Source organism: Xenopus laevis, chromosome 9_10L (genome assembly GCF_017654675.1).
Source record: "Xenopus laevis strain J_2021 chromosome 9_10L, Xenopus_laevis_v10.1, whole genome shotgun sequence".
Taxonomy (NCBI): Eukaryota; Metazoa; Chordata; class Amphibia; order Anura; family Pipidae; genus Xenopus; species Xenopus laevis.
In genome coordinates, this window is record NC_054387.1 from 75336678 (window position 1) to 75361106 (window position 24429).

The 24429-nt window shown below is 36.7% G+C and overlaps 1 protein-coding gene across 4 annotated transcripts in view; it reads left to right on the plus strand.

Annotated features, from left to right (window-relative positions):
- The window catches only part of ubr3.L (ubiquitin protein ligase E3 component n-recognin 3 L homeolog), a 109816-nt gene that overhangs the window by 17681 nt on the left and 67706 nt on the right, over positions 1 to 24429 (plus strand). For all 4 annotated transcript variants that reach the window (XM_041577157.1, XM_041577158.1, XM_041577159.1 and 1 more), the window contains exons 2-16: positions 1051 to 1190; positions 5636 to 5794; positions 7639 to 7779; positions 10496 to 10545; positions 11853 to 11919; positions 13235 to 13365; positions 14878 to 15106; positions 15301 to 15480; positions 16074 to 16207; positions 16724 to 16810; positions 17379 to 17444; positions 19345 to 19434; positions 20953 to 21081; positions 21166 to 21218; positions 23519 to 23652. In XM_041577157.1, the coding sequence (XP_041433091.1) occupies positions 1051 to 1190; positions 5636 to 5794; positions 7639 to 7779; positions 10496 to 10545; positions 11853 to 11919; positions 13235 to 13365; positions 14878 to 15106; positions 15301 to 15480; positions 16074 to 16207; positions 16724 to 16810; positions 17379 to 17444; positions 19345 to 19434; positions 20953 to 21081; positions 21166 to 21218; positions 23519 to 23652 (1790 nt within the window). The remainder of the gene's footprint in view (positions 1 to 1050; positions 1191 to 5635; positions 5795 to 7638; positions 7780 to 10495; positions 10546 to 11852; positions 11920 to 13234; positions 13366 to 14877; positions 15107 to 15300; positions 15481 to 16073; positions 16208 to 16723; positions 16811 to 17378; positions 17445 to 19344; positions 19435 to 20952; positions 21082 to 21165; positions 21219 to 23518; positions 23653 to 24429) is intronic.

Genomic DNA, 24429 nt, shown 5'->3' on the forward strand with positions numbered 1-24429 from the left:
AAGTTATTGTGTGCCCTTCATTTGCATAATAACATCACCAGCAGCGGACAAGATAGGGAAATCTCCTGATACTTCTAGTGGAGGAGTTTACTAAGACAAGGCATTCTGGGTAGAATACTCAAAGCAGTGCTACAATCTGAGCATGCTCCTGAAATTTGCATGTTATAGTCTCTGTTACAATCTCAGTAAGGACTCCCTCAGTGAAAGAACCCATTTGACAAAGTAAGGGATTTTTAAAACCTGCAGTTTTTAAAAAAAAAAACGATATATGTAGTTTGATTAAACGTGTTTCAGTTGTACTGGTCAGATTGTTAATATGTGTTTGATTTTGGCTGTGATAGGTGCCCTTTAAAAGTCCAGTAGCAGCAGGGAGTGAAAAGATTTCACAGTTAAAAGCATAATTTACCTTTAGGTTTTACGTCTTGTAAATGGGGGGTCACTGACCCCGGCAGCCAAAAACCAATTATTTTGTGATGCTTTTATTTGTTATTACTTATATTTCTATTTTTAGGTCCACTCAGGGCTGGAGCTAGGGGAAGGCAGAATCAGAATCAGAACATGCCTAAGGTGCTAGGAATGGGGGCTGTAGGCACATCCCTCATCTGTCTACCCCTAATTTGACAATTCAATGTGTTGCGCTTCTCACCAGCGTACATGCCCCTGCTCCTTAGTAACCTCCTTACCTGACCCTTCATTTCACTGTGGCCGTTTGTAGGAGGGGGGGTAGAGGGTGGTTTTGTGCCTTGGTTGCTTCTTTTATATATCTTCCAGTCTCAATCAACTACATGGTTGCTATGGTAAATTGGAGCCAGAAGCCATATAATTACTGAAATTCCAGAGTGGAGAGCTGCTGAACAAAATGCTAAGTAATTAAAAAACATTATATACAACATATAAATTAATGGAGAATTTCCTTTTTAAAGACCTGGTTTCTATCATCTTCCAAAGGTATTTTAGGATAAAATAAATTCTCAAACAGATTTATATGTTTAATGTTTGTATGATCAAATAGACTTCATAGATTCAGATGTATTTTCCTTTCTTTTTCAGGTTTTGCAAAAGACATAGAGTGCAGTCTAGCTCCTGTGTTCCCTCTGTGCCCCAGGATTTGTTGGTTATGTCTGAATTGGTTATACCTCGATTTATTTTTTATCTCATCCAGTACCTGAGAGATGGCTATAGTGAACCAGGTATGTTATGTGATTGCTCATTTGCTCCAGCAGGGTATGTAGTATGTTTAGTAAATTCGCTAAGGCTAATGTCATGCAAAGTCATTTGCCATTAAAGGTAACTTATACATTTGTTTACTTGCACTCTAATAGAGAGGGTAGAACAGATTAAATGGATACATTAAATATTCCATCCTCTGTGAAGGGTTAAAGCTACTTGTTAACATAAGGCCAGTTTATAACACATCAAAATCTCATTCTGAAAGCAGATACTTATGACATGATTGAATAAAGCAATGTAAAACCTGACAAATGTAGTCCAATTTGCAATATGCCATCTGCACTAGCTTACAAATACTGTTTTTCTGTTAATCCTACATTTTTTTTACTAGACACAGTTTCCTTATTTCCTAATGTAATTGGTTTTTCATAAGTACATTTAGAATTTATGTGTTTATAATCTCTTTGGTTTAGAAGAACATTTTGTCCTGGTTTGAGGGTCATAGAATAATTCATATTGTTTCCCTAAACTGGATTATAGGAAGTAATTTTGATAGGTACCCTTTAACTAAACTAGCATAAATCCATGGTTGTGGCAAAACATTCAAATTTTTTAAAAATATAATATATTGTATTAGGAAAGGAGAAGAAGTAAAGTTAGTAATATACAATTGCCAACTGATTCTCCGTCTTATGCTTTCCTATACTGCTATTATTTTTTTAAAAGGTGTTAACTATTACTAGGTGTTTAGATGAGGAAGGTATCACGAAACAATCACTATTGTGGCCACCGCAAAGACCTGTTATCCAGAAAATCCCTAGTTCGATCCAGAACTATCAAATCCTCCACCAATATAAATAGCTACATAGTAGTTCAGGTTGTCACATGGACACATTTCCATTCATGTTTTGCCCAAGTAAATCCTACCTGACGTCCATTTGATAAAGCAGCAAACCTAATTTGTAGCTTGATGATATCCAGTACCCATAAGTTTAGCTTTTCAACAGCCCAGAGCATTCTGAGCATGTGCAGTGTAATTGACACTAAAAAGATGGCCTAACAAAGACCAGTCATCTGTTAAGGGGAAGAATTACATTCCCCTCCCTGTGAATCTGTTTATCACTGATGCTGGTGACTGACCTTGTTTGCTAAAGCTAATTTTATTATCCAAAATTACCTCTAGGTGCGTCTCTGTTAATGATAGGATTTGCCTACCTTATTGCCATTAAGGTAGCCTGCATCTTTTTTTATCCCAGATATATGGAACCTTACAATTATTGAAACTCATTTGCTGTTATGCTCATTACTTTTAATGTTCTTGTCTAAGTGAATAACAAGCAGAATATATAAAGGCAGAGCCAATACACAGGTTTGGACTGGGTGGCGGGAAACCATGAAAAAAACCATTACCCAAGCGAATGCACGCGGGGGGCGGGTAGGTGTCGGTGGAGACACAGAGAAGTTTGCGGCTGGAGTGGCCCGGGGGATGGTGTCTGTACCCCATACTGCCAATACAAACAGGTTTGGATTTGTGGCGCTCACGGTGTGTCGAGTGGGCGCTAGAACCATGTGGCCTAGGGGCGCCGCAAAGGGAAATCCAGGCCTAAATGCAAAACCATGTGGTATGCCACATAGAACCCTAGTCCAGTTGTATCAAAAATTGCATGGCTATTTTTTTTTCTAACATGATCCTTCAGCCAGTTCTCTATCCATATGCAAACCGCAACCTTAACAAATGTATATATGAATTTATTTGTATAGCACCCTAATTGTATGCAGTGCTTTACAAGGTGTGAACACAAATAGGGGTATAGCACAACTCAGCTGTTTTGGTGAACTGTATTGTCAGTAGATTGTCCTGAGCAGAGTGCAAGTCCCAGGATGGAGTGTATGTGGTGATGAGAGCTGTTATATAGATACGAGCAGAAGAATGAATGGCTCTGAAAGACAGGATAACTCAAAGTCTGGTGACACTCAGATACCTGTCTCTAGGGACAGAGGAAGGGGGGCCAGGCTTTGGTGTGAATATAAGAAGTTCAGTCTTGGTCATGTTAGGCTTTAGGTGATGAGCAGACACTACATCAGAAAAGCTTGCCACAGACGCAAAGATCCGATCATACGAATCAATGTACGATCGGACTTCCCCATCTCCCGACCTGCCACTAACCATTCCGATCAAATAAAGTACAAAAGAACAGATCAGCCGATGTTCTGCCCCTGACCGCAATCGTACTAAAGTTATGTCCGACCAAAACTAGTGACAGTCTCTCACTGAAAATCGTACGATCGGCAATACATGCAGAGATATTACACGCAGCTGGCAGAAATCTTTTAACCTGTCCGATTGACCAAATGACACGCTCTCCGCTGGACGAAATATGTTGGGACTCTTCACACACGGCCTGAAAATCGTACGAATCCTCGATTCGTACGATCAGATCTTTGCGTCATCTTATGGCCAGCTTAAGGCATTGTGTGATTTTCGTCTATATAGCAGGGCTGAGAGCAGGGCAGGAGAGGAAGATCTGTGTGGCATCAAAAGTGATAGGAGAAGCCAACATATTTGATGAGGTCACCAAGAGAGAGAATGTAAAGAAACAACAGAAGAGGCCCTAGGGCAGACCCATGGAGCACCCCAGCAGAGAGATCAAAAGGTGAAGAGCTATTATCAGAAACTGTTACACTGAAGGTTCACATAGAGAGATAAGATGACAACTATGACAAAGCAGAACCACTGATATCAAGCATTTGGAGATGTTTCAAAAGAAGACAATGGTTATTGGTCTCAGTTAATCTCTTTAGAATACAAATTCTTATGTTGCACTGTATCGAAAGCCATGGCAACTTTTAGTTTTGCCTTGGAATAAAGATTATTTAAAAGATTATTTTTCTATGACATATACGCTTTGTAAATATTCCTGAAGCGTGTAATTGGAAAATAGATATTTTAGTTGCCCAATGTGGCCCAGTTTAAATGCCTCTTTTTCCTAGACCTTAGTTTATATGATTTATGACATTTAAAGCATTAATGGACTTGAGCAGAACTGTCTTTACTTTGGTTCTTGTTTAAACCATTTTGCAAGATCCTTTTTTTTTTTTTTATGTGGCTTACGGACTGATTTTAAGTCCTATTCAAGTCTTTTAAGCTAGGGACTCTGTTCTTGCTTAAAATTCAGTCTTTTGAAGGACACAATTTCCTTCTGGCCATAGTTGCTGCTGTGTTTTCACAGTCACATTTCATGCCCAGTAACATATTGCATGTGGGTGTCGCAGCACATGGATTTGGCTTTGACTTGGGTTAGAGCTTGCCATGATTGATCATAGCTTACCTGCAAATTCATATGCCTTGGTCTGCTGTAAGCAGAGGAAATGCTTGTGTTTGTACAGTTAAAAATGGTTATGAATAAAGGGATAGTTCATCTTTGTAAACTTTTAGTATTTTTAGAATGTCTTATATTCAGCAACTTTTCAATCCTTCTAAAAAATTTTTACTAGTTTTGTATATTTTTATACAGGAAATCTGAAATAGAATGCAAAAGGAAGCGCACACATAGAGTAGTATTGTCTCAATTAAGATAAGTAATTAAGCCCATAGAGCCACAGAGTGTTTAAAAATGGTGCCTGGAGAGCTATATTGCAGAAGATCCACCAGTGTGATATTCTTCAAGATTCCCCCTTTTGGGTATATACTCACAAGATTTCTTGGATTTTTGATGCATATAGTAATGTTCCTTCTTCGCCTTATAAGTTTTCTCCAGTCATCCACCAAGTAGTATAATGAAGATATAAAGCAAAATATACTATAATACTGCTTTAATAAATGTTAAAAATCACCTTAAAACAAATGATTTTCTACTCACAAGGATCGCCAGATCATAAAGCACATAGTACCCAAAGCAAAATAAAAGTCCAAACTTTTCTGGGACCAGGAAGGCTTCTCCTGTTGAGTCTGTGATCGATGAATAAATCAAGCTGCTCCAACATCTGTGATCATTTAATAAATCAAATTGCTCCAATATCCAGATGGATCGATCACAGACTCAACAGGAGAAAATAATATGTAGAAAAAGTGATTGAGATAACACACAGAAATTAGAAGGAGGAAATTATGAGAATGGCATACAGTGAGGATTGGGAGAGCATGATGAGCAGAGTACCGTGAGGTAATGATGAGGATTAGTGATGCTCTATCAACAATCAACCCACTCCCTAACTCTGAGGTTTGAACTCTGGGGCTGGTGCAACTGTTTTTTTTTTGTTTTTTGGAAATGTGCTGTATTTTGTTAAAACACTGTAATAGTTGTGTATTGTGCATTAAAGCAAATATTATGGTAAAAAACATATTATAGCTGCAGGTCATTTCATATATAAATGAGCTCAAAATCTGTTTTGTAGCCATGTTTCGTTTAAATGTGTTTAACTTGATGTAATTTAAACCAATTCTCTAAATGGTTATTTTTTTCAGGAGCTGAAGCATTGCCTGAAAAAGATCTTCAGAAAACCCTTCAGATGCTGGATCCTCAGATCTCCTTCTTGGAAGATTTAACCAAGATGGGTGGAGCTATGAGATCTGTTCTTACCCAGGTTCTAACCAACGAGCAGCTTTATAAAGACCTTTCTTCTGGTAAGAAGCCAAGATGCAGAATTGTTTTTGACATTTTATTAGACTTGGAAAATGATTTTTGCAACTTGTACTCAAATTCCATAATAAAAAGATCCCCGCACAGGTAATATATTACTTTTATATAGTGTTTAAAGGGGACATATAGCATAACTAACAATCCCTCCTAATATATAGGCAATAATTAATAATATACGGTGCTTTGGGCTAAACATGTATATTATCTTTAAAAATGGCCCCCTTATTGGAGCTTTTTATAGATCTGCTATGGTCCCTGTTCTGTTTCAAATGAAGGATGTGTATGGCCTAACAACCCCTGCTAAAAGCACAGTAGTAGGAAGAAGACCAATCACAGCCCTGCAGTCAAACAATAAAAGACAGGCTTCAGTTCCCTTTCAGGTCAGCTTAGCTGCTGATTGGTTCCTATCCTACAGTGCAGTGTACTGAGTGCCGCCGGCTCCCCTGCACAGCCTGGGAAAGGAGGCAGCAGGAAGTGAAACAGATGGGTTGGACTAGTAGGGCTTTTGCAAAAGTTTTCAATAAATCAACTTTGGTTTTCCAGAATCTAAGTTTAAAAATTAAAAGTCTAAAATGTCCCTGTCTCTGGTGTTTCAGTCTGGCAGCTCAGTAATTCAGGCACAGACTTTTTTTTTTTTGCAACATTTAGTTGATACATTTCTCAGCAGCATCTCTGGAGAATTAGCAACTATTTTATCAATTCTAACAGCTGCCTTTAAAGGGATACTGTCATGGGAAAAAACATTTTTTTTCAAAATGAATCAGTTAATAGTGCTGCTCCAGCAGAATTCTGCAGTGCATTTCTCAAAAGAGCAAACAGATTTTTTTATATTCAATTTTGAAATCTGACATGGGGCTAGACGTATTGTCAATTTCCCAGCTGCCCCAAGTCATGTGACTTGTGCTCTGATAAACTTCAATCACTCTTTACTGCTGTACTGCAAGTCAGAGTGATATCACCCCCTCCCTTTTCCCCCCCAGCAGCCAAACAAAAGAACAATAGGAAGGTAACCTGATAACAGCTCCATAACACAAGATAACAGCTGCCTCGTAGATCTAAGAACAACACTCAATAGTAAAAACCCATGTCCCACTGAGACACATTCAGTTACATTGAGAAGGAAAAACAGCAGCCTGCCAGAAAGCATTTCTCTCCTAAAGTGCAGGCACAAGTCACATGACCAGGGACAGCTGGGAAATTGACAAAATGTCTAGCCCCATGTCAGATTTCAAAATTGAATATAAAAAAATCAGTTTGCTCTTTTGAGAAATGGATTTCAGTGCAGAATTCTGCTGGAGTAGCACTATTAACTGATGCGTTTTGAAAAAAACGTTTTCCGATGACAGGATCCCTTTAATGAAACTCAGGAATTCTGCTCAGCAGGTACAAAGATAAGAAATGTATCAACTAAATGTATCAATTTAGAACCATTTAGAGAGTTGGCAATCCCCCTCTCAGATCAGCTTTAGAAATGTGAAAAATTAGACAATATTAGAAAAATGGTCACAAATAGAAAATGAAAAAGTAAATGGGAAAAAAGTCTTTATTTCTGGTGAACTATCTGAAACCAACTGACCTGAAAAAAGTGTTGGAAGGTGAACAACCCCTTTAATCAACTTGCTTCTGCTACTTTGTTTTATCAGTCAGAACCAACAGTATAGAGAACAGTATGGTTAGGACAGAGACCACTTTCAATTACAATATCTTTGGTTGCTTTATTGTGTAGTCTGTTGCATTTTATATATTTTAAGGTAAGCTCAGTGACAAAGTACAAATACAGTAATTAGAACTGAGATGCATGTATTATATATTTTAAATTGTGTCTTAGGTACTGAAGAGATTACATGCTCTAAGAGTCATGAGAAGTATCTAATAGCTCTGAAGGAATCTGGTTTGTCAATTCCAGAAGAGAATGTTTCCAGTGGGGCACATGAGCAGTCACCTGGCACAAGTACATTAGCAGTTCAAGGTTTGTATTATTTTCCCAATAAATATTTTGCCACCTGCCTTTACTAAAATTTACTGTGCATTAGATGTAGCTACAACTCTTCTAAACAGCCACCTTTCAGGGATTTATTCCACCCCACCTAATGTTGCATTTCTCTGCCCCCCATATTATTCAAGGGGTCTGTTTCAACAGAGCATGGTGTAATTTCTTAGGATCTTAGTTTATCGGCAGCTTCATTTCCTGCACATGAACAAAATTAATACAGTACTAGTATTTCTGTATTGTTGGGTTGACTTCGCAATAAAGGCTTATAAAATGCTATTCTTGTTGCAGCCGGTATCCCATACATTCTAAATTAGCACATTCTATAACTATTTATTGTAGATTGAATTACAACCATTAAAAATTAAACTAGTAACCATATCCCTAAAACAGATCTCATATAATTGATGTGGGATGAAGCATACCCATGGCCTTAAAAAATATGCCAAGGTCAAATAACCTGTAGGTTGAATCTTCTTGGAAAAATTATCTGTCTTGCAGATTTAGTTTAACAGATCATTCCTGCTCCAAATTAAAATAAGATGGGTGAATGTACTTTCATTAAGAGTTGAAACAGTATGTTGTACCTTGTTGGCTACTTGCTTGAGTGCATTCTACTCCCCAAATTAACGGAGACTCCTTTTTGGGGATAGGGAAAGACACAGTTAAACACTAGACACTGTCATCCTTTGTGGTAGTAAAGTCAGGCCTGTTGTTTGTAGGATGTGGGATTATCACCAAGCTATATTTACATTCTAATGAAGCCTGCTGGCTCATTTCACTTCTTACACTGAATTTTTGCTGGTTTTTATATATATATATGGTACCTCAAGTCAACATTGCGTCTTGCTAAATTCTTATTTATCACAACTTGATCTCTGCCCATTTCAAAATCATCCTCTTCTTCTCATTTGATTGCATTCTGCCTGACTTTTTGCCACTCTAATATCAGAAGCCCATGAGACCCTTTTTCAGTCTCCAAATGGCTTCAGTCCATGGGCACTTGCAACAGCTGGATGTGTGCGTATTTACAGTCGCAACTTATCTTGTGTTCTCCAGAAAACTAGCAACAGCAGGGCCACAGACTGAAGAAATAAAAGGTGGATGGAAGAGCTCCACAATTTTATCAGTTTCCTTTTTTATTTGGAAATATTAAAGGAACAGTAACATCAAAAAATGATTGTGTTTTAAAGGAATGACCATATAATATACTGTTGCCCTGCACTGGTAAAACTGGTGTGTTTGCTTCAATAGGGTCTGAAGGATATATTGTATACTACAGAGCTTATCGGTTATCAGTTGTGTATCCTGTGCCTTTTCTCGTTTTCCAGCTGTGAATGGCTGGCCCCATGGCCACACAGCAGTTTGTTTATATAATCTTTTGTAGAGTTTCTGAAGCATCACACCAGTTGTATGAGTGAATTATATTTTGATTACTTTAAAAGTCTTCCTTTCCTCATACATTGTTTCTACAAAGCTGTTACTAGCTGCCTAATGGGACATTGCCTCATGTTGGATGGCCACAATCTTCCTTATCAGCTCTTAGAACCCTGTTATTTCGTTATAACCACTAACAAAGCTAAAGTCAAATAGGGGCATAAATACATCATAACAGGGACAGCTCCTGAAGGCTGTAAAGAGAGGTGCCATATAACTAAGGTATTATTAGTATTCTCCTGTACTATGCACATTCCTGTGGGAAGATTTAATTATATAGCAGCCCAAAGAAATAGCATACTGTCTAAATTTTTTCCAGAGCATAGGATATAGAGAACAGTACACAAGATGGTTGTTAGTTTGTTTGTAGTTATCCAGTAGGATTAGGGGACTAATGCAAGAAGTCACATACTGTATCAAGTCTATGGTTTTATTAACCCTTAGAAAAACAACCATTAAGTGTGGGGTATAAATGAGCTAAGGAAGAAGTATAAATGCTTCTTACAAGATGAACTAACCATATTGTTTGCTTTACACATACAGATTCCTTAAAGCCAGATAATTAGAGAACATTCCTCAGTCAAGAAACTTTTAAAACAGAAGGTGAAAATGTTTGGCCTGCCTTTACTCCACCTCATTATATTGCGGCTGCTCTGTTTGGTCAGGCTTCAAGTCCTACACCTTTTCTATCTGTTTTTTGCTACCTCAGAAGTAGGGATGCACCGAATCCATGATTAGGCCAGGAATCCTTCTGCCCGGCCGAACTGAATCCGAATCCTAATTTTTATATGCAAATTAGAGGTGGGGAGGGAAATCGTGTGACTTTTTGTCACAAAACAAGGAAGTAAAATTTTGCATATGCAAATTAGGGTTCGGATTCGGTTCGGTATTCGGCCGAATATAAAATAGTGGATTCTCTACTCAGAAGTAAATACTCCAATCAGTGGCTTAACTATAGAGGAAACCGACCTCGCAATCGCAGGGGGGCCTGGGGGAAATGTGGGCCCCGGACTGTAATATTTCAATAATAAATCATTCAATAAACCTTATCTGTTGGGTAAAACACTCTTTGTTGTAAGTCGGCAGTGATATGGGGGCTCAATGTTTGGGTTTTGTTGACAAAGTGCTACTAGATTGATGAATAATTGTCTGGTCATGTTGAGGCGTAACTGCACATAATTTGCAGAGAATATGGTACATATAGACCTTTGGGAAATCTGTGTTCAGTTGCTGAATTTTTTTTTCTTGCTCTTTGCAGAGTTTGCAGGTGCAGAGGATGTTCAGGGGCATCCAGTATCTTCAGATGAGGTAATTTGTTACCTTCTCAAACACCATATACAGTATATATATATACTATACATACATTTTATATACCGGTAAAACCCCCAATTTACATTCTTGATTTTTACATAATTTTTTTTATGGTCCTGACAATTTATAATGCTTTCCTATGAGTATTCTAAGATTTCATATACTAATCTCAGTATCACAAGTGCAAGATCTTTTTCACTAAGCACTTGCCCTCATGGAATTTGGTGTTCTCTGCACTTTGCCCTTGATTAAATGTTTTGTGCAAGGTTTGGAGCACAACACTTTCCGATACAATGGTCCCAAGGTACTACAGAGCTCTGCACTTCTGCCATAAGTACAGGGCTAGCTAGTGCCTTAGGCCCATTGGATGGCGATGTCGCCAAACGAGAGGATCTCTCCCCGATATGCCCACATTGAAGTGGGCGATGGATCCGATATGGGCGGTCAGATTGCGGGACCGCATACACGCATAGATGCGGCCGCAGATGGCCCCACACATGGGCCAATAAGCTGCCAACTCGGTTCTGTCGGCAGCTTTTATCGGCCTGTGTATGGCAGCCTTAAGGAGTTTGCTCCTTAGTAGTGCTATATTTATGGGAAAGACTCCGGTTTTTGTTTTCTGTTGTGAAGCACAAAAAATTGCCCCTAAGGGTAAAACCTGTGTAGCAGGCTGCAAAGTGTAGTCCGTTTTTGCACCCTACACCTTTCCACCAGTATTTATATGAACCTTGATCCTATTTCATATATATGAGGCATTTTTCTGGTAAGTATACTTGAATATAAATATCATCTCCTGGTAATTTTTAGCAGTCAAACACATTCATCTTCTATGGTGCTAACATTCATTATAGTCGTGCAATACAGTTCTGACAATTATTGAATGAAACTTCCCCAGATTGCCGACATAGTAAGCATGTAATATAAAAAGAGAATATAAAACATAAAGTGCCTTGCATGATTATTCATTAAGGTTTCTATCAGAAATATTTACATCGGCTCAATGACACCCCACCTAGGATCTCACACCCTCTCAATTAAATACAGTCCATCTCTCAGAGCTACATAATCCGGTGAAATAAACACTCTGCACATATGAATCAATGCAAAATATTGTTTGTTCAGTTCCTTGTTTAAAAAAATAAAGCTTGTATGGTCACAATGATAACTTTGTTCAACTGTATGTATAACTATGTACTTTTTCAATAAACAGAATTGTTAACAAAGCATACAGTGGCTTCTTTATACACCATTTATGGCAATTATAAAAGTAAGGATGCATAATTATTTTACTTCTTTTTTCCTAGGATGACCAGGATGCCAGGCAATGTGTTGGGAAAAGAAAAAGAGTGAAGCTAAGCAGTAACACCAAAGGTATTTATATGACCCCACTAAATGTCTAATGAAAACAAACATACAAAATGTCAAGTATCTTAAGTTGCAGAGAGCTTTGGCATACTCGGGAAAAATTACATTGCCCACTGGTAGACATTCAGCAGATAGGCCTGTCTATGCTGAATATTGAATGCCTATGTTAATGTCATCATTTAACTGTAAGCATCATATAACTGTAAGCATGGGACTTGAATGCTGTCAAATTGTGCCTGTGAGGTAGGCTTTATTGCTCCAACAGTTTGAAGCGATTTGTGTAAATTATCTCAGCACTTATTAACTTTTTTTAGTATGACATTGACAGTCATGTTCTGCGACACTTTGTATTTGGTCTTTTTTTGTATGGTTTTTAAATTTTGGAGAGTAGGAGACATTTCAACACACAGCCAACATAGGGCAATATCCCCATCAACAAGTGGATATGCCAAGGCTGATTTGCTAACATAGGCACTATCTTGCACAAGTGCATTGCCAATTGCAACCAGTAATGACTTTGCTTTCAACCATAGTTCCAAGAATATCTAGTACAGAAAATAAGTTTCTACCCCAGTCACACTCTAATTAACCTTCAGGTTGGCTTCTAGAACTAGCTAGGAGTGCAAATATGCTTTCTTCCCAAATCTCAGCTTCATTTAGAGATTTATTATACCCCAAAGCTGCTAAAAATCCTAATCCGAAAATACGCCATCTCAAACCTGTCGAGGTCATGTAGAAGTCAATGGTATGGGATGTCTTTGAAGTTGTCTTGAAATCGTGATCTGCGAGTTTTTGGGGGATCAATTATACAATATGAATTAATGCTTGATTTTGTCGTGACTTGTCGAGAAAAATTATTGATGAATTAGTTCAACTCATGGAAGGGAGCTTGGTCAACTTTGTATATATCAAAAACTGAGATTTATTTGAGTTTTAAATATCTTAAATATCCTGCTTGAAAGGGCAAAAAATGTTGTAGCTGTGAGACGCAGGGGTGAAGCTAGAAAATAGTGTGCTTATCAGCAGGTATGAGATTTCTCAGAAACATATGTAGTCTCCTTCAAATGCTAGTGTGTGTGTGTGTGTGTGTGTGTGTGTGTGTGTGTGTGTGTGTGTGTGTGTGTACGTTTTTCAAGGGCCAAAACTTTGGAGCACTGTAGAGAATGTGTGTTTAAATAAAAGACACTGATTTCACGAAGGGAAATTATTTATTCAAATATATATATCCATAATAAATGTATTATTATGCTATAAATTATATAAATATATAATTCTAAATATGTAATAAATATATATACTATGTTGCTGTTATTTTTTGCAGATCAGTCTATCATGGATGTGTTGAAACACAAATGTTTTCTAGAAGAACTGTTATTTTGGACTATTAAGTATGAATTTCCTCAGAAAATGGTCACTTTCTTACTTAATATGTTACCAGATCAAGATTATAAGGCAAGTCCTTATTTTTCATTTTTCTATAGATTATGAGTTTAAAAGGCTCTCCAACCCAAATATATATTTTTAGCCTTTCAGAGTATTTGTTGTTTAAATGGGATCCATGACCCCCATTTAAAAGCTGGAGAGATTCAGAAGAAGGCAATTGATTAAAAACTATAAAAAATAATGACTAATTGAAAAGTTACTTTTTAAACAATGTTGCAAAAGTCTTAGTTCTCCAGCAAAACAGGTCTGTTAAGCAAATGACTTGTCTTTCATTGTTTCAACAGTCTGAGCAATCAGGGAAGAGAATAGAAAAGGACAGACAAACACTGTTTTTAATATACAAATATATTAAAAAACCAGCCTGTGTATGGCCACTTTAATTCTTTCTTATATGTAACACTCTATTAAACTATTTATATGTCAAAAACTATAAGAGAAAATGAATAAAACCTTGTAAAAAATAATTCTTAAAGGGATCCTGTCATCAGAAAACATGTTTTTTTTTTTTTTTCAAAACGCATCAGTTAATAGTGCTACTCCATGGGGAAAAATTTTTTTTTCAAAATGAATCAGTTAATAGTGCTGCTCCAGCGGAATTCTTCACTGAAATCCATTTTTTTAAAAGAGCAAAGAGATTTTTTTTATATTAAATTTTGAAATCTGACATGGGGCTATATGGGGCTATATTGACATATTGTCAATTTTCCAGCTGCCCCAAGTCATGTGACTTGTGCTCTGATAAACTTCAATCACTCTTTACTGCTGTACTGCAAGTTGGAGTGATATCACCCCCTCCCTTTCCCCCCCAGCAGCCAAAGAACAATGGGAAGGTAACCAGATAGCAGCTCCCTAACACAAGATAACAACTGCCTGGTAGATCTAAGAACAACACTCAATAGTAAAAACCCATGTCCCACTGAGACACATTCAGATACATTGAGAAGGAAAAACAGCAGCCTGCCAGAAAGCATTTCTCTCCTAAAGTGCAGGCACAAGTCACAGGACCAGGGGCAGCTGGGAAATTGACAAAATGTCTCCCCATGTCAGATTTCAAAATTTAATATAAAAAAAAATCAGTTTGCTCTTTTAAAAAAAGGGATTTCAGTGCAGAATTCTGCTGGAGCACCCATATTTATTGTACGAAAGATCTTTTGTATGATAATCTGTGCATGTGTGGTGGGAGACAAGGCGACTGATATCGCTAAAAAGCCTTTGCTATCAGTTGTCTTGTCGATCAGGCAAGACTGAAAACTTTGATCAGGCACTTTTGAAGCTGTCTGAACGTTCGTAACACTTATGCTCAATTGTCAGAGCTAAAGAATTCTTTTTGTTTTTACCTGCATATCAGATGGTTCAGATCTTAACGTTAGTAGAGTGGGTGAAAGATCTTCCATACGACCAATGGTCTTAAGAAATTGTAGCGTGTATGGCCACCTTAAGGCTCAGTTTGGGGCTAGATCCCTTAGCCGATGTATTTGAACAAGTATTACAGTTGTAAATTGCATTTATATTTCATTGCAGATTTCATTTACAAAAACATTTGTCCAGCATTATGCTTTCATTATGAAAACATTGAAGAAAAGCCATGAATCGGACACCATGTCCAATCGAATCGTGCACATCAGTGTTCAGCTATTCAGCAATGAGGAGCTGGCGCGTCAAGTTACAGAAGAATGCCAGCTTCTGGACATTATGGTCACTGTGCTACTGTACATGATGGAAAGTTGCCTTATTAAAAGTGAATTGCAAGGTAATTATTGTATTCTACAACATCAGAACCACTTTGGAATGCAATATTTCACTCTGTTCTTTAAAACAAGTAGACAGTACTGTGTAACCTGTGACCCACTTTGGCAAGACCACGCTGCACATCAAATGCACAGCCTACTGCAGTAAGAAATTGAGATTGCAGATAATATGTGTAATTATTATTCTTTTTTTTAGATGAAGAAAACAGTTTACATGTGGTAGTAAATTGTGGAGAAGCTTTACTGAAAAACAATACCTACTGGCCCCTTGTTAGTGATTTTATTAATATCCTCTCGCACCAAAGTGTAGCTAAGAAATTCCTGGAGGATCATGGACTATTAGTTACTTGGATGAATTTTGTATCATTCTTTCAAGGTGAGTTCTTTTGACATTCACACATATGTGACAAATATTAGGTGCCCAATGTGTTCTGATCGCTTACGTAAGAATCACATTTGCAGCTAAATAATATTTTTAATTTTCAGAAAGTGCAGTGCAGTGAAATCTCTTCTTTTGATATGAATTTATTTGCTTTTAGTATGATTCTGACAGTTATATTTTGAGACAATTTGCAATTGGTCTTCATTTTAGATTTGGGTTTTTTGAATTGTTTAGCTTTGTGTAGCTGTTGCCTAGTTTGGAATTTTAAAAGCTCTCTCGTTGTTGGGGAGCAGTTGCCCTGCATATAATGATAATAGGTTATATAGCATATACTGTAGCTTCACAGAGCAATAGCTTTTTTTGTGCTCGGGTCAGTAATCCCCATTTGAAAGCTGTATGGAGGCAGAAGAGGAAGTGTAATAATTCTAAAACTGCAGCTGTGATCTGAAAGAAATTTTTGACAGAGGGGCATTTGCTTTCTCTTGGCACCGGCAGTCGAAATGCCCAGTCTGACATAAGCCTAATTATTCCAAAGTACATTTTTGGTACTGACAATTAATTATCTGTTCACATCTTTTACTATGCAGGTATGAATTTAAACAAGAGAGAGCTCAATGAACATGTAGAATTTGAATCCCAGACATATTATGCTGCATTTGCTGCTGAACTTGAAGCCTGTGCCCAGCCTATGTGGGGACTTTTATCTCACTGCAAAGTTCCAGTAAGAATGGTTTCTTTTTCTGTTCCATCACTTAAAGGGATACTTTCACATTTAAAAAAAAACAATTGGTATTTACAATCTGCTTTTCTGGTGGGAAGAGAGTTTTATTTTCAAAATACCAGTGTCTGTCTCTGCAGCCAGGCCTGACACATTTTTCAGTATTGCTTTTACCATGAAATATATTATTAAGCAGATTTCTAATTATCAGTTACATTAAAAAAAGTGTAAGTATTTGTTTCTATGGAAAATGATCTGTTAATCTAAGCAGTATTATAGCTGACTCTAATGAATGAAAGGAAATTTGAATGTGTAGCGTAATATTTTTCTTTAATTGTCTCATAAAATCCTCATTTAACTACAAAGCAGACATATCACACATTAGATCAATGGTGCTATCATACACACTCCAGACCTTCAGTTATAAATCTTCCAGTTATAACTTGTCACTTGCCACAAAAATGTGGAATTCTGATTATAATATAAATGTTGACCTATTCTATTTTATTTCCCTTCAAGGAGACCCAAGAATACACACGAAATGTTGTACGATATTGCACTGAAGCTCTTCAGGACTGGTTCGATGCTATCAATTTTGTAGATGAGGTAACTTAAAAAATTACTATTAACATGCTCATTTAATTATAAACCTTTTTTGAAGGATGCAATCAGAAACTGAGTTTACAGGCCTTAAGATTAACTGCATTAAATGATTATGTTATTTTGAACATTTTGCAGAGTCAAATGGGTCACTTGTACAGTTTAAATCTCTTGACATTTGTTTAGCTTACAAAAAATGACATTTTTAAGGGCAGCCCTGTAGGGTATGAGGTTTGCGGATATAATGGGGGCATGGTTGCCTAATATATTGACACCGCCCAGTGATTAACCCTTTCCTTGTTTTATACTACCAGTATACAAAGAAATTGTAATGAATGTTCAAAGTAATTCATCTTGTTTGCAAAAAAAGAAGGTATTTCACCTTATTCCTTATATCTAGGGAAGTTTCCAAATAATGAATGCTATATACTTGTTTCCTAAAACCCAGTTAGACGAATTTCCACATTCTTTTCTTCTACTAAGTTGAATAAAAGTTTGGAATACATTGGGAAGGGGATAGAAAAAATTGTTGGCTTCTCTATTTAAAAAATAAAATAAAAAATTTATTTTTCAGCCTGCTCCAAATCAGGTCACATTTCACTTGCCTCTCCATCGATACTATGCTATGTTTCTAAGCAAGGTGAGTGTTTGTATATACAGATTGTATGTAAGTATGAGTATATTCTTATAGAGCAATTAGATGTTGGGCTTACTATTAGATGTAGGGCTTACTATTTACACAGATAGTGAGTGTGTGTAAATGCTACGCTCCTTTTGGCTACAGGTTTGAAAGTTGCAAGAACCCTGTAATTACCTCCAACCCTAATCAGGCATAACAACTGAGCCTCCTTTACTGGCATTATAGACTACATATTTTACATGGAAAGTAAATCCAGCATTTTTACTCATCAAAGCAATCAATGGATTTGGGTGTGCTTTGCCAGATTTGTAGCTTCCATGGCCTTATAAATGCCATGAAATGAAAGGAGGCTTGCATTTGTGAATGAACTTTTGTACATTTAAATGCTCACAGTCTTGCATATACAAAATGTGCTAGGGCAATCACACAGTGGGATCTTTGTCACCCGCTTAAAATCACGTTTTCCTGCAAGTGACTAAAAATACCTTGTTTGTTGCCGGGAACAGGAATCACCATAGACAAAACACTTCAGTTGCGTGATTACTCAGTTAGCGCAGTTATATGATTGAAGTAGTTCACCCACAGTGATTCCCATTTACAGAAGCAAAAAGGTATTTCCAGGTGATTTGTTACATACTGTATGAGGAGCATGATTCCAGTGAATGTCTGCACCCCTTTTGCCATGTACTGTGTTTTAGATTTTGCACCTCTCCGCTCATAGAGTGCTTACTTCTCTGTTGTGTTATGGGGTGTGATTAAAGGGGAACTATATGATCTTTTTGATCTTAGTGGTGGCACAATAAACTTGGGTTAACCCCCATCTGCTTGAAGATAAAGTGTGTGCGGATCCGTATTTTTCTATATTCTTCATTAAAGGGGAACTAAACACTGTTTCTTCACCCCACTCAGCTTTAACATATAATCAAGGGTTAAGGCATGCTGGGTCTGTAGTCCAGCAACTTCAGGGTTGTATTCTTAGAGCTCTCCAGGACCTGCAACCCTATTAAATATGTAAATCTGGCTCCATGTTCTTTGTTACTACAACTGAAGCAGGTGGTTTAAAAGACAGTTTGGTTAATTTATTAACACTGGGCAAATTTGCACCTGGGTAATAACCCATAGGAACCAATCAGTGACAGCCATTTTCCAGCCATCTCAATGTTCCCTCCAATCTGTTTTGTCCAGTAGCATTGTACAGCCATTTCCTGCTAGCACTCTACTCTCCACCCCTCCACTGCCACCACTAGCGTGCCACATGAAATATTTTGCTGCTGAAGCCGGTTGGAGTGCACTGTGTTTGCTGAAGCACACAGTCCTATCGGCATATATAAAAAAAACAGTTCTTGTAGTGCAGGCAGGTACAGGAGGCACATATTTATTTATTCTTTTTCTCACCCTGACCCCTTTTTTTCTGCCTGATGTTTTTTTTCTTGGAGAAAACACAGCACCTAAAGATCGCAAAATTAAAGATAACCTTTGACTGTAAAATTAAAGAAAACATTTGATTGCTATGGGTTAATGCCCAGGTGCACAGTGTTTATAAATTAGCCCTTATAGGGGACATTTATAAACACTGGGCACATTTAACCAGTGTTTTATAAATTGGACCCAGAGTTTCTTTAGTTATTCAGGGAACAACAGTATGTCTTCCCCTAATGAGGTCTGATAAAGTGTAACATTATAAAGCCAAATTTCCACAAATTTCTAACATCATGGACACTAGGGAAGCATCATTTGTATTGAAGGAGGTGATCCTGTAATGCTCTATGGTTTTATAAAATGAGTCATGGCCCAGGGTAACATGAACATGATATTGCTAATTATAATGTACTTGCAGCCTTCTGTTTCCTCCTTTAAAAAAATGTTTTTTTTCCCATTTTTTCTTCCTTGTTATATGCAGGCTATAAAATGCCAAGAAATAGATTTAGATTCTATTTTGCCCGACCAGGAGATGCTGATGAAACTTATGGTTCACCCACTACTAATTCAAGTAAGGTCTTTATGCTAAAATGATTTGAATAGCAGTTGAATAGCATTCTCACAAAGTGGACAACTTCAACTATTAAAGGGTCTAAGCACTAGTTAGCCTAAAACAGAGGTCCATTTATGTGAAAGCCTTGGTTTCACATTCTTGTAAGAGTGTAAGGTGTTTGAGATAAGACTTTATAATCAAGGGTGCTGTGATTTTTTTCCTTTTGTACCATATGTATTTACAGAGATCAGGAATAAAGCAGGAATAAAGGTCGCCATAGATTCCCAAATTGGCTTATTTGGCCTTTAAGTATGTGCAGTTTGAAAATGTCATCTGCCAACACCACTTCGCTGCATATGGATGGGCATATATCAAATGTGGATGCTAGATCACACAATATCCTGGCTAATAAAAAAAAAAAAACAACCTGTAACCAGCCAATTAGCAAATGTTAAATTCATTGTGAATTGCCCATAGTTTTGTCACAGTGCGAGAGCCTGTACTCATTATACTTGTTATTAAATAGGTCAAAATGAAATTTTGTACCAAATTATGAAGATGTTTAGCATCTAACTTTAATTAGAGTATATAGTCAGTCATCTAGACTTTGCCTGTGATTCCATATATGACATTTATATAGCTGGTCATTACAGTGATTTAAAATAATCCATTTGGCGTTGCCGTATATAATCCCAAAACTGAGTTTTAATAAGTGCATCAACAAATGTAGCAATTATGAAACAAATACCAATTCAATTAGTCAATGAAAACAGTTCATGCTATTACATATATACATGATCACCAATATATTTTGGACCCCTACACCAAAATTTAAAGTTACTGATCCATCCAGTCCTTTAACCCCACAATATAATATGTGGATCAATATCATCATAGATTTTATAATAGTCTTATACATAGTTATAGTTTAACAAGACCAACCAAGAAGTTAGTGGTAAGCCCATAGATGAATGATCAGCCATAGTGTAGAAGTTTAGATGTGCATCATAGATGTTTATGCAAGCTCTTTCATGTAACTGGATATGTATATCGCTGATCTCTTGTACCTGCAATTATTCTAGGACAATGGTCAATGAATCACCTGTTACATTGCAATTTGTGTATAGCAATTCACTCTGCTTCTCCAATTGTTTCAGATATGGTGGCTAGCTTGTTTTTCTGTGTGCGATAATGTATTTTTATTATCCTATATCACTTGCAGTCTACTCCATTCCATAGGCACATATCAATTACACTTCTGTGATGTAATTGGGTCTGTGACATTTTAAGATTGGCATCCATAGGGGTTATTATGCTAAATTAGGCTACAGTGTGCTTCACCATCATGGACTTGCACTTTTCTTCTTGCTTTTATGCAATTCATGCATTTGTTTTAGTAGTCCTATAATTGCAAATATTGCTTTTTTTAAAAAAAATGTGCACATTTATGCTTTTATTTTTGCTAACTACTCTTTTACAAGGTTACACAATTGGACATTTTGGCTGTGACAATATGTTGTGGTCTCTTTGCAACAGGCGAGTTTGTCCGAAATACACAGCAACATGTGGGTTCGAAATGGTCTCCAGATTAAAGGACAGGCTATGACATACGTGCAGTCACATTTTTGCAATTCCATGATTGACCCAGATATCTATCTACTACAGGTGAATTTTTTTAATCGTATGTGTGAAATTGCTTTAATGAAAATTAAATAATTTTTGTAATTTATGTGTTTTTACTTACTATAGGTCTGTGCTTCAAAACTTGACCCAGACTACTTTATTTCATCAGTCTTTGAAAGGTGAGATCAGACCAATATTAAATATAAACTGCACATACATGTCAAAACATGCCATACATTTTCTAATGATCTTTGCCTGCCTTTACAATCTGTGTGCTGCTTCAAATTTAGCTTATATGATTGTTTAACCCCCGGTCAAATGATATCATCGTAATGCATATACAGGATTGTTTATTTACCTGCCAAATATATATTTGGTCAATTTTCGGCCACATATTTTTCAGGCAGGCTGTTGGAGAGGCCACAAACATGGGACAAAACTATTGAATCATCCCAGTTATGCCCACTGCTTGATGGCCAAATTGTCAACCTGCCAACTGACTAGATCTGGCCATGAATGGCCAGCTTTATTTTAGGCTTAGACCGTTAAATCTGTTTAAAAAGAGCTGAAGAAGTTCTTTACAAAGCATCCAGCTTTATGCTTATCTTGAAAGTGACTGTTTGCACACCTTCATCTGTCAGTACTGCACTGGTCATTGGAATAATGGTGATTTAGTTGAAGAATGCTTCTCTTGATGTATGCTTTGAATTATATGCCATTTATATTACAGATTTGCAGGTGTTCTTTTTCTACTTATAAACACAATTTTTGATTAAGCTTAAAGTGGTTCTGTTAATTCTACTAAACAGAATCTTACTCAGTCCACAATACACAAAATTCAGATGTGCTCAAACCCAACTGCTGATTCTCTAATAAAAACATTCACATTTAGGCGATTATCTGTTTCACACCTTCATTTCTTAAATTGCTCATCCAATTGGTAGGCAGGTCCGGGTTTGAATATATATCCGTGAAATAAAGCTGCTTTTAACTTCACTGCTGCCTGAGTGTCCGTGGAGCGTAAAAAGAATCTTACTGCTAGAAAGTTTTCAAAAGGGAGAAGAATTTTTTTAAATGAAAAGAAATGTCCCTGTATGTTTGGCACTTGTACATTTTACATTACTTGTATATTATCCCTTCAGTGTACTTTAATTAAAAGAGAATACGACCATGCCTGAATGAGATAAAATCACTTGGGGCTTTTAGGTTTATTAAACTTTATGGGGTTCCCTGGTCATCTGAGGATGGTGCACTCCATGGAATAGTACAGGTATGGGACCTATTATTGGGACCTGGAAGTTTCCGGATAAGGGATCTTTACGTAGTTTGGCACTCTATACATTGTCTACTTAAAATTAATTTAAACATTAAACCCAGTAGGATTGTTTTGCCTCTAATAAGGATGAATTCTATCTTAGTTGTAATCAAGTACATGGTACTGTTTTATAACTACAGAGAAAAGGAAAATCTGGTATGTATCGGTATGGATAGCTGATCCCATACCTGTACATGTTCTGGCATTGCACACATCCATTGTCATATTTAAAAGTAATATTTACATTTCTTAAAAAGACATAAAAAGTCATAACGTGAGCGTATAGTTTATTATGTGTTGATTATAGAATGTGCTGTTCCCTTTGATTTTGGTGAAAAAATTGTTCTGCTAGGGAATAAAAAATACTTATATAATATACAAATACAAATATACAGCGAAGGAATGGTCTTTCCACACAAAGAGTTCTGTTGTACTGCACAGTTAGAGAAACTATATACAGTATATTATTTACTTATGCAAATAATAAGTGTCAGGCATGGTCAGCTGAGCCTTATATAAACCCCTTTCCGATTTTAGCTTTATTACTAAAGATTTTGGAGTAGCAATGATTTCATGATTTATTTCAAGCTAAGCATACATTGTAAACAGAATCAGTATGGGAAGTACAAAACTATAAGGAATCTGCATTATTACTAGATAGAAAGGGGAAGTTGGCATAGTAGGCAAAGTTTGTTAGGGTCAGACTCCACAACGTAGAATGATGAAATAAGAATGAGATACGTGTAATGTGATTAAATAAATAATAATGAGGTGATGTGATTAAAACCCAATGAAATACTGCAATATTTATAAGAACCAGTCAAAAGACAATCATCTTAATTTGATAATAATGTGGTTTTATGTTCTAAAAAAGGTTGTAATGATCAGGGGGAGAGAGCTCTCCTGGCTGCTGAATACAATTGTATTTTTAGCTTGTTATCAAAATAATCTTCCTTCTCTTATCAAACTGATTTCCAAGGACTCTGACTTGTGGGTGACACTTAGCCTCAACATAAGTTACCCCAATAAAGCAAAAATAACGTAGCATTGCTCTTAGTTGCCTGTCATAGAACGTCCATATCAGTGACTGAAATGCATTTCTTTTAATTTTGTGTCATGGCATTACCTAGCATCTAACTATATTTATACCCTCTGTTTATATAGATTTAAAGTGGTAGATCTATTAACAATGGCATCTCAGCACCAAAACACAGTGCTTGAAGCTGATCATGAGCGGTCAATGCTTGAGGGAGCTTTGACATTTCTTGTCATTCTTTTAAGTCTACGCATGCATTTAGGTAAGAAGTGTACATATATTGCATAATGCAAACCTGATTTAAAAAATACTGCAGCATGAGATGCTCCCATCCATATGTTGTTTCTGTAAATATGTATGTACAGTACTGTTAGTTGGGGGTGATAAATAGTGCAGGAATAACGAATAATCCCAGAATATGGGATCTTTACCTTGAGAGGCTTATGCTTGTCCCATTGCTATTTGGATGCAAATAAAAATGTAGCCTGTTTTGTCTTAAGGGATGCCTTTGTAGGAATACTTTTACCACATGATTAGCACTACAACACAGATCCCATTATTGCTACACAAATGCAAATACCTAATTAGTTCACCCCCACTTCCTTGTTGCACTGATAATACACTTTAATTTGTGAATTTCATACCAGTTGATCTGTTAAGTTCCACCAATCGATATTTGCTCTGCCTGGTTTGAAACTGAAACCTCAGGTCCCCATTCGGCACAAGATTGAGGTTCGTTAATGTTCGTTAAAGTGGTTGTTCACCTTTGAGATAACTTTTAGTATGATGTAGAGAGTGATATTCTGAGACAATTTGCATTTTTGTTTTCATTTTTTATTATTAAAGGTTTTTGAGTTATTTAGCTTTTTACTCAACAGTTCTTCAATTTGCATCTTAAGCAATCTGATAACCAGGGTCCAAATTACCGTAGCAACCATGCATTGATTTGAATAAGAGACTGGAATAGGAATAGCAGAAGGATCAGTAATAAAAATTAGCAATAACAATACATTTGTAGCCTTACAGAGCATTTGTTTTT